Source organism: Centruroides sculpturatus, unplaced genomic scaffold (assembly GCF_000671375.1).
Source record: "Centruroides sculpturatus isolate CEXI.00-Female unplaced genomic scaffold, Cexi_2.0 scaffold252, whole genome shotgun sequence".
NCBI classification, from domain to species: Eukaryota; Metazoa; Arthropoda; class Arachnida; order Scorpiones; family Buthidae; genus Centruroides; species Centruroides sculpturatus.
This window is the reverse complement of record NW_019384463.1, coordinates 177,918-189,502: the sequence shown is the minus strand read 5'-3', so window position 1 is coordinate 189,502 and position 11,585 is coordinate 177,918. Positions and strand designations below refer to the sequence as shown.

The following is an 11,585-nucleotide window of genomic DNA, read 5'->3' as shown; positions in this document are numbered from 1 at the left end:
TATATATATATATAATTTTCCATATTCGGGAGGCATTCTCATTTGAAGAATAAGAATTTCTATTTGAAGAGATTATGCTTCGTCCAATATGCGTGCAGAATATAATAACGGGGATTAGAAATGCAGTCAATATATTTTCTAGAATTTAGGGAAGGATTTGTTATTCTATGATTCTAAATCCAACGACTTATCGTCGATTTTTTTTTTTTTTTTTGGATATTTTGCACATCTAAACCGGAAAAAACTCTCTAGTTCTTACGAAATGAACAATAAATTATCCAAACTCAACCAGGAAATTACGTTTTGCAAATAAGAAAATATAATTATTTCTTCCGGAAATTAAACGAAAATATATCAGATTTACGAATAAAATTTCAAAATTAAATTGTAAAATTTTAATAAAAACTTTAACCAAATCTGGATGTTTTGATAAGCTTTGTATAAAAGTTATTAGTGGGGCCTCAAAATATTTGTAAAAAAAATCATTTTATCAGAAATTTTAACGTGTGAGGGATCTTCTAAGAGCGGGGCCTCGCCGAAAAATCGACATCAGAACCGATCCAACTAATCCAACAACAATCTGAATGAATCGGACAATACAAGTCGACCCCCCTATAACACTGTTGATAATTCCGTTTTATCTGAATTCCATGTTGTACGAGTCACTTAGCTTTTACAAATACGTAAACCGTTCACAGCCCGGCCCACGTATTTGTAAAAGCTAAGTGACTCGTACAACATGGAATTCATATAAAACGGAATTATCAACAGTGTTATAGGGGGGTCAACTCTATATACCTCTATTATAAATGATATCTATCTTATAACTATAATTTAATTATGAAAAATTCCATCTGACGAAGCAGAAAAACTCTTTAAATGAATATATAACATTTAATTTTGTTTAAAGATTAAATAACTGGATTAATGTTTCTATTATAAATCATATTAATTATGAAAAATTCTAACAGTATCAAGAATTTTTATGTAAGTTTAAACTAAACTATAATTCGAATGTTAAACATGCAAACATCTGCATTTATACATGTTCAAAACTTACTTTTCTTAATGATACAATAATTACCCTGTTTAATGACGATAATGATAGACGATGGAAGTGATAATGATAATAAATGAACGAGTTTCACAATCTTGATAATATTGATTTCTGTTTAGACATTTGGAATTTCCTTTTATTAATTTCAAAATTACATAAATTAAATATTCTTAAAGAAAATTAAATAATTAATTATACTTATCAAGAAGAAATTCATTTGATTTGATTGTAAGAGAAGAGTAAATACCTCATAAAAATAATGGAAATTGCACATTCCGAATACTGAAAAATTTTTCTTGTTTTATTAATAAATTAAATTAACTAATTAGATTATTTATGGAAGACATTTTTAAAAATTAAATTAATAAAAAAAACAATTGAAGATTTATGTAATTTTAATTGTATAATCTTTGGAAAATACAGATTTTATTAGTGTTTTAAATTGAAAAGGTAATCATTTTCAGAAATAATATAAATACGTTTGTGTAATTTGACTTGATTACTCAAGACTTATTCAAAAAATAAGAGGAATTTTATAATTCTCCGAAGGGAAAATAAGATCTTAAATGAGAAAATCTAGCAACGAGTTGAGTAACTTTTCCGGCAAAAGAATTTAAATTTCGTGTGACGCCATCTGTTATAATATTTTATTTAAAAAAAAAACATTTTATATTATTAATTAATATAAAATGGCAAAACCTTAGGATAGAGACGAGTATTATTATTATATTTTTTAAGTTGTAAATGCTAATAACGAGTAAACTTTATTAAGTCCATTCCAACTCGAGATAAGACACATGTACTGTACCCTTTCTATCTCCTCACCCCTTCGACCTTTAGCTACCAAAATTTAACAGCATCAAGATCCCTAATATCCAAACCTCCTTGTAAAATTTCAAAAATTTTCGACATAAGGCACAGGAGTTATTAAGCTTCAAAGTGGATAAACAAAACATTTCTATCCCCACACACACTAACACCCTTACGTACAAAAAAAACACCAGAATTATTTTTATATCTCGAAGTTTGAAGGTTCCCTGAGTCCAAAAATATAAAAATCTTAAGGGGGATCATTTTTTTGACCGATCGCCATACGTTCCCTCTGTTATATATACCAGAGGAAAATATAAAAAGAGAAAAAAAAAGACAAAAAAAAAAAATATTTGTGGTTGCCCTATTGGGGGCGTAGCAAAACACACAATGGGCTTAGAAAAAAGTCTTTCCCGAGGATCTATTTCTAGGCCAATTGTAGATTTTAGGCCCTTTTCACACTACCGTTTGTCTTATTAAAGGCATGGCAGAACCCATTGTAGGTTCTGCCATGTCTCCAATAGGGCAAATAGTGGTAAGGAAAGTGGTCTGATATATCGGGAACAGACCACTCCCGAAAAATTCCTGAGAATTTTCGACCCTCTCCCCCGCTGCAGTATGCTCACGCCTTAATCGCCTCAACCATTTATTTTAATTAAAGTTATCTTCCACATTTCTCTCTTTTTTTCCACGCGCAAATCCTTGTGTTTTATTAGTGAAAATCCCTAATTTAAAGTTGTTCCAAGTACAAAGATAGCGAATAATGTATAATAAAATTTACTTACCGTTTTATACGACCTCATGGCAAACAGATTTGCCACCATGGTAGAAAATCCGGGTGCTAAACAACTTTGGGCAATAAAACCAAGTTTTAATTCGGCTAAACATATGACGTCGTCACCCCTCTTCCAGTTCCAACTCGGGATATTCAATAAATATGCCTATAAAATTATTTAAAAATTGAAAAATGTTACGTTATTTATGATTAGATAACGATAATAAATGTAACAGTTAACCAATAATCCCGTAGAAACGATCGTACTTGACTTTATGAGGTTTCTATACGAAACCTTAAAAATGTTGGATGAAATGGAATGAATTAAATGATAAATCAATAAATATAGAGTTTATATTTTCTATTTATTGATTTGTTATTCATAAAAAATTGAATATATTTGTTAAATATGAAAGGTGAGTTAAACATCGATTTGAATTTTTTTGTTTCTCAATCGATGCTTAACTACGTCTCTAAATATTCTAGTGTCATACGAAACTTATATCTATCTTTAATGGCTGAATAAATGACCATCGATGTGANTATATATATATATATATATATTAGATTACTTTAGAAGTGTGTAGCAAAAAATAAAATTCTATTTACGTCCCTGTAAATGTGTATTTTCCTGCTAATAATATGCAATGTGCCGAAAACAACTCCCAAAGGGGAATTATATTTATAAATACATCTTTCTTTTTGTATGTTAAATGAGTGTTTTATTTTTTCCTAACTTATATAAAACTAGAAACAAAAAAAAATAAGTTTATTAATCTTCATAAATAAACGTCAGAACGGGGGTATTAAAATATTTATATTATAAATAAAAATGTTTGGAAGAGAAAATTATAAAATTCGATAAATTTAATTTATATATACCATAAAAATCTTATTAAAAATCATAAAATTTAAAGGGTTTTTGAAAACGAAAACTGAATTAATTATTGATTTATTCGAAGACGTTAATTTTCTTATCTTCCATTCTTTGACCATAAATTCTGACTTCATTTATCATGTCTCAAAACGTACGAGCCAATTAAAATATTAAAAAAAATAATAATAAATTCGTATTATTCAAAAATTTTTATATCCATTAATTATTATTTTTACAACAAAGACGTCTGAGAATTTCCTATTGAAAGAATTAAGTTTGAGTAAAAAGAATAATCGTTTCGAAACGTATTTTTATTCTTAGAATTATTATAATAAGGTTATTATTCTTTGTCCATTATAAAAATACAACCAAGACTTTGCTTAATATTATAAAGTTAGAATTTTTATCTCGATAGATTGTCTATATCAATGCATAAAAATCGATACGAGGAAATATTAATGATAGAAATATAAATAAATAAGTGATGACAAGGACGAGAATTTTATATAAATAAAATAATTTTTTATAAGAAAAAAAGAATTACAATTAGGAACTATTTATATTTTCATTGAAAATCTTTATAGAATGTGTTAAAGATTTTCAACAGAAATATAAAAATATCAAAGGATAAATTTTGTTAAATTAACGTTAAAGGTAATTAAATTGAAAAATTATTAAACGAAAGAGAAATTGACTTAAATGGCTGTCAAGAATGCTTTTAATAAGATAAATCTCACCTGCATTAGGAGCTTACCTGGAATTGACAGTTTATTTCATTAACCTTCAGCTAAAGGCGGTGTAACCCAACCATATTTTTCGTGAGTTTTCACCAGACTTCGAAAGGAAGCTTCTGCAGATTTCCGGTTGAATTCCTTTCCACTTTTGCATTTTCGGGCTATCCGGCCTTGACCTTTGACTAAACTAGCAGCAAACTGCATGATGACTGCCTCGACTGTGTATGCCGATGCCCAACCTCTGGGTGTTAAGAGTTCCATGCAGATAGCACCACCTTCCATGACGAAACCCTTTTCAATATGGGGTGAGATCACACGCATGAATGGCGGAGAAAATGGAAAGTTTTCGGGGAAATTTATGTTAATCAGGACGTATGGTGTGTGTGTCTCTTGCATGTCTCGATAAAAATCTGATTCTGGATCGATCTGGTGAAGTTTTATGTTCCAATCGTATAGATTATCTTCTACCAATTCTACCGTGTATGGAGGTTTCTCTACGTTCCTCATCAACCTGGTCATCTCTTGATATTCCTTCATTAATCTTCTTGTACGTACGGCTTGATTATGTCTCATAACACTTTCTGATATGACAGAGTCTACTTTGGAAGACTTTTTAGATGTAGCTGGAACCGATGCATCCGCTGGACTAATTTTCGAGTCTCTTCTTGATACTCTAGGACTTTCATATTGGCCTAATAACCTGGCTGCGAATTGTCGACTTGGTGAACCACGATTCTTTTTTCTCCGTTCGTCAGAAAGTCTATCGGTAGATTTAAATAACTTCCTGAAAGCCGAAGCCATCTTTATGGGGCATCCAGCATTTCTCTAAATCATCTCCTGAAATAGAAGCATTTCTCAGAAAATTCTTAAATATTAAATATCTAGAAACGTTTATAATGTAAGCAATAATTAATGCAAAAAGCCAGGAAAAATATCATTTCGTATATAAAACTATTCAAATTAATTCTGCAGCATTTAATTATCTTTAATTAAGTGCAATTCAGATTGAATAATCAAATAATAATTTATAAAAATATATTTAATGAAAATAAAAATCAAATTAATAGAATGTATCTGCTCTAATAACTTTTATATAAGCAAAAAATAAAATTCTATTTACGTCCCTGTAAATGTGTATTTTCCTGCTAATAATATGCAATGTGCCGAAAACAACTCCCAAAGGGGAATTATATTTATAAATACATCTTTCTTTTTGTATGTTAAATGAGTGTTTTATTTTTTCCTAACTTATATAAAACTAGAAACAAAAAAAAATAAGTTTATTAATCTTCATAAATAAACGTCAGAACGGGGGTATTAAAATATTTATATTATAAATAAAAATGTTTGGAAGAGAAAATTATAAAATTCGATAAATTTAATTTATATATACCATAAAAATCTTATTAAAAATCATAAAATTTAAAGGGTTTTTGAAAACGAAAACTGAATTAATTATTGATTTATTCGAAGACGTTAATTTTCTTATCTTCCATTCTTTGACCATAAATTCTGACTTCATTTATCATGTCTCAAAACGTACGAGCCAATTAAAATATTAAAAAAAATAATAATAAATTCGTATTATTCAAAAATTTTTATATCCATTAATTATTATTTTTACAACAAAGACGTCTGAGAATTTCCTATTGAAAGAATTAAGTTTGAGTAAAAAGAATAATCGTTTCGAAACGTATTTTTATTCTTAGAATTATTATAATAAGGTTATTATTCTTTGTCCATTATAAAAATACAACCAAGACTTTGCTTAATATTATAAAGTTAGAATTTTTATCTCGATAGATTGTCTATATCAATGCATAAAAATCGATACGAGGATATATTAATGATAGAAATATAAATAAATAAGTGATGACAAGGACGAGAATTTTATATAAATAAAATAATTTTTTATAAGAAAAAAAGAATTACAATTAGGAACTATTTATATTTTCATTGAAAATCTTTATAGAATGTGTTAAAGATTTTCAACAGAAATATAAAAATATCAAAGGATAAATTTTGTTAAATTAACGTTAAAGGTAATTAAATTGAAAAATTATTAAACGAAAGAGAAATTGACTTAAATGGCTGTCAAGAATGCTTTTAATAAGATAAATCTCACCTGCATTAGGAGCTTACCTGGAATTGACAGTTTATTTCATTAACCTTCAGCTAAAGGCGGTGTAACCCAACCATATTTTTCGTGAGTTTTCACCAGACTTCGAAAGGAAGCTTCTGCAGATTTCCGGTTGAATTCCTTTCCACTTTTGCATTTTCGGGCTATCCGGCCTTGACCTTTGACTAAACTAGCAGCAAACTGCATGATGACTGCCTCGACTGTGTATGCCGATGCCCAACCTCTGGGTGTTAAGAGTTCCATGCAGATAGCACCACCTTCCATGACGAAACCCTTTTCAATATGGGGTGAGATCACACGCATGAATGGCGGAGAAAATGGAAAGTTTTCGGGGAAATTTATGTTAATCAGGACGTATGGTGTGTGTGTCTCTTGCATGTCTCGATAAAAATCTGATTCTGGATCGATCTGGTGAAGTTTTATGTTCCAATCGTATAGATTATCTTCTACCAATTCTACCGTGTATGGAGGTTTCTCTACGTTCCTCATCAACCTGGTCATCTCTTGATATTCCTTCATTAATCTTCTTGTACGTACGGCTTGATTATGTCTCATAACACTTTCTGATATGACAGAGTCTACTTTGGAAGACTTTTTAGATGTAGCTGGAACCGATGCATCCGCTGGACTAATTTTCGAGTCTCTTCTTGATACTCTAGGACTTTCATATTGGCCTAATAACCTGGCTGCGAATTGTCGACTTGGTGAACCACGATTCTTTTTTCTCCGTTCGTCAGAAAGTCTATCGGTAGATTTAAATAACTTCCTGAAAGCCGAAGCCATCTTTATGGGGCATCCAGCATTTCTCTAAATCATCTCCTGAAATAGAAGCATTTCTCAGAAAATTCTTAAATATTAAATATCTAGAAACGTTTATAATGTAAGCAATAATTAATGCAAAAAGCCAGGAAAAATATCATTTCGTATATAAAACTATTCAAATTAATTCTGCAGCATTTAATTATCTTTAATTAAGTGCAATTCAGATTGAATAATCAAATAATAATTTATAAAAATAAATGATTCGATGTTAAATTTATTTATTTTTATTGTAAAGAAATTTTCAAAAAAATACATATTTTTTTTTTTAATATAATTTTTCCTCCCTCACTGTAATGAATAAAAGTAAAAGTAAAGGAAGATGTAATTAATTAACTTAATTACTTTCTTTCTCATTCGACGTAATAATTATATTTATTAAAAATAGTTTTAATTAAGAAAAATACACATTTTAAGAGCTTTTACGTTATAAGAAAGCGCACGCATCTGCATAAAATGTGTATTTTGTTAATCATTTTATTTATAATAAAGAAAAATTATATTAATTTTTTTTATAAAGAAAACAAATTCGGCAATAACATTTATTTAAATGTAATTAATATTTTAAAAAAAATTAAACTATAGAGAATCGCTCATTCGTTAATGATGAATGAATTTTTCTCTTCGCATCATTCATCGATTAGATGTGAAAAGCATTAAGCGAATTAATTGATTTATTTACAAAATAAATATTAAAAAAATGTATATTATTTTTTATAATCACTTTAATTTATGTAAAAATTGACATTTTACTAAATTTCACTAAAGAGCCAGAACATAAAATAGAATGATAAATTAACAATGAATATCCAATTAGAACATTAATAAATGTCATAAATTAATAATATACTAATGGTTCATTATGTAATATTATTGTTGTTAAATGAATTTAATAATTAAATATCAACAAATTTCAATTACGGGGTTTCATATTTTGTTTCTATTATTATTATTTTCTATAAAAAGTTCTTACTTGGGTAGGAATAGCATTGAATTTAATAGGGGATTGGAAGGGCATTGTGTTAACTGATTAAGTTTTTATAATGTTTTCTTTTATCTCGTAGCTATAATTTCCTCTATTAGATATTTTTAACAGTGTATAATTTTTAAAATATTGTAAATAACGATTTTTAACGCTTAATAAATCGAATTATTATTATTATAAACTAGGAAACTTCCATCTACAATTATTGACAGTTATTTGGAAGGATTCCAATTGACAGGTATTCGTTACAGTACTGGAAATTTACAAGAAAACAAGAGATTCAACCGTGCCAGAAATGAGTAATTATTTGTATAAAAGTATAATATAAAGTGATTTTTTTACAGTAAAATAAAGTAAAAAGAAATTAGTTAAATCGTTCGATAAAGCTATTTACGGCTAATTCGTTATCCCTTATAATCTATCCACTTAAACATTTTAAAGAATTTCATTAGAAATAACGATTCTTCTTGTTAAAATGGCATACCCAACGGTTAAAACCCCGAATATCTGACATTAGTTATAATTAATTACTTCAGAATATGAAAATCGATACGTCCATAATTGGTTCTTATTTATTTTTTTCTTTCCTCTTCTCTTAGACATTGATAACAAAGAATCTCTGATAATTTTCGATATAAATATCTTTAAAAATCGTTATATGTAAATTATACAGCGTATAATAAATGTTAAATTTAAAAAATAAAAATAAAAAAGAAATAAAAATGAGGTAAGAAGATTCGATATATATTTAATTTTTTTTTATTTTTTCGACAAAGATATATTATTATTTATTAAACGTACGAATAAATTATTCTTTAAGTGGATTATTTATCGGAAAAAAACATATTATTTGCCGCTACGAAAAGATAAAATATATCACCCAATAGATTAAGTAGACATCTCGCAACGTCAACAGATATAAACAATATTGTTTTTGGAGTGTTTTTTTCTTATTTTTTATTATTATTTTTCGCAAATTATCCGATTCTATCAATGGGGTAAATAAATGTCGAGCACTCTATTTGCTTTTCTGAGTGCATTTTGTAAGAGTTGTGATACCTTGTCAGTATCATCGATTACTGATTCGTAATGTTGACCTTTTCGGAGGGCAGCGTAGGCGACTGCAGAATACTTATCCCTTTCCTTTCATTCAAAACTAGTATTTTAGAGTATCTCTTTTATAATCGGACTCATCTATTTAAATTTCCTTCCATCTCCGTGTCCTTGAAAGTTAGTTTTTGGTAGGTGAGAATTGGATTAATGCCACAGTCTACCTTATTCTGCTCCAAGGACAATATTAAATTTACAGAGACGAATAATTTATATCGGAAATAAAAGTCTAAAAAACAATTGTTTGGAGATCGATCATTTAAATAATAATAATAAAATTATATTTTTTATGCCATTTCAGACATTAATTCGCCTTCGTATTATGTTCTCTTCTATTCGTTTAAAGGAAATAATTAAGATATTTTATATAAGTTGTGGCGTAAAATTACAAATTATATATACTTTATATACCTTAAAATTATTTATCTTTTGTGTTTTTAACAATCGTTAAAGACAATAAAAGCCAAGAGAACTGGGAACATTAATGTGCCATCCCCGAATCCATTAAGAGACGTTCATAAATTGAACGCAAAAGCAGCTTTCAACGTCTTCTGTCTTGACGTCACGAGAGATCGATTTGGAAAAAACCCTTCGCGCCAATAGTCTAGAAAAATACCGAGTTTGTCTGTCCATCCTCTAGTAAAGGATCGCTAATTCAAATACAGAAAAACACCCGCTTCAACTAAGCTAAGGTCTTACTAGTTACTCGGCTCCATTACTTTATTAAGAACCAAACAAGATAAGTTTTATGAATGTTCTACAACCGATCAATATTCTACTAATTTAATGAAAAAAAAAATAATAATTTTTTTTTCTTTTAAATTAGATTATCCGTACGAGACGTTTCTATAAAGTAAATTAAATTTTTTACGTCATATTGTTGTTTCTACCAATACAAAAATTCATTTTGTCAAAAACTTAAGAGAAAGCAAAAGATCCCTCCCCTGATTATTCAAGAAAAATGAAATTCTCTAGAGTAAGCTCTTCTAAGATCGACTAAGTTTGCTATCTTCCGAGTGAGATGCATACAGAAGAAAACACGATGTAGCTCCCATAGAGAAGGGAGGGAGAAAAAAAAAATTGAATTGATAGAGAAAAACCTTTTTGACTTTGGTAAATATCATTTCTGAGAAAACTTCATTTTTTGAAGATAGAAAAGAAAAAAAAATGAAGGAAAAAATTGAAATAACTTACATCTTCAATTACACAAAAGAAACTACATTGGCATAGACTATTGAAAAGTAGCTATTGTGAATGAAATATTAAGCTGCATCACACGTTAAGTTTCATGTTTTTCGTCAGAAAATAAACTACTAAATTCGATTTATTATATAAATTAGTTTTTTATAAGTGTTAAAATTACTTAAAATCTTTAGAAAAATATTCTTCTAGAAAAGAAAATGGTGTACGTTTTCGATATTCCAAACCGGATAAATTCTTATGTCGAACGACTTTATTTTATCGATTAGTAGCTATCACAACACATATAAAAGTTATAAACAATATCTTTAGACGTAAAGGCGTCTTTTGGATTTAAATAACCTTATTCCCTTATAAAAATAACATTATAATTACTTCGCTTATGGTAACTAACGGGTATACGTAAGGTATGTAATTTTTAAACGTGGAATTAAAAAAAAAAAAAAAATTTAATTTTAATTCCTATAAAAATTCCTATTTAATACAATAAATAACACTTATTAATCCGTTCTAAATCTAAATATACGTGTATATAATGATAAATTAACGTTTAATAACAATAGCAAATCGGAGACTTACCAGTACATTGGAACTCTGTGCCACACTATCTAGCAGACTAAAAACGAATGGCAGAGGGTGATCACGTGACTAACTGGCTCCTGCATTCGACTCGGCTGGAGCATGGCCACACTGCGAGGATCAATATCTCCCCTGCTGGAACCTATCTAAATATTCGACGTTTTAAAATCCAGATAACGACGTTCTGCTCTCTTACGTTTAAGTTTCGTTTCTATTGTTCAATAAATATACGGCTTAATTATAACTAATTACACGTAATAAATTGAGTCACGTGTAAAAAAAGAAAAAAGAAAGAAAGAAAATCTATCTTTCAAAATGTTAAATTCCGTGTGTTTTATAATCTTTAATAATTAATCACGTCTAATTTAAAATTTAAAATATATATATATTTTTAAAAAAAAATGTTTAAATATGTAATTTAATTTCGGGTTTACACCATACAATTTAAGCGGTTATTATTATTATTATTATTATTATTATTATTACTATTTTATCTTGT

At 28.2% G+C, this 11,585-nt stretch overlaps 1 protein-coding gene across 6 annotated transcripts in view; it reads right to left on the bottom strand.

Moving 5' to 3' along the window:
- The window catches only part of LOC111620957 (ubiquitin-conjugating enzyme E2Q-like protein 1), a 21,584-nt gene extending 10,337 nt beyond the window's left edge, over window positions 1-11,247 (bottom strand). For 5 of the 6 annotated variants that reach the window (XR_002755985.1, XR_002755986.1, XR_002755987.1 and 2 more), the window contains exons 1-2: window positions 6,396-6,533; window positions 4,274-5,090 (exon numbers count right to left, since the gene is read on the bottom strand). Coding sequence is in view for 3 of the 6 variants with exons in the window: in XM_023362983.1 (XP_023218751.1) it covers window positions 4,296-5,054 (759 nt within the window). In the remaining 3 variants the exon portion in view is untranslated. Of the gene's footprint in view, window positions 1-4,273; window positions 5,091-6,395; window positions 7,213-11,086 lie in introns of those variants that run through there. The other variant, XM_023362982.1, reaches the window with a different exon arrangement.
- Between the last annotated feature and the right edge of the window lie 338 nt (window positions 11,248-11,585).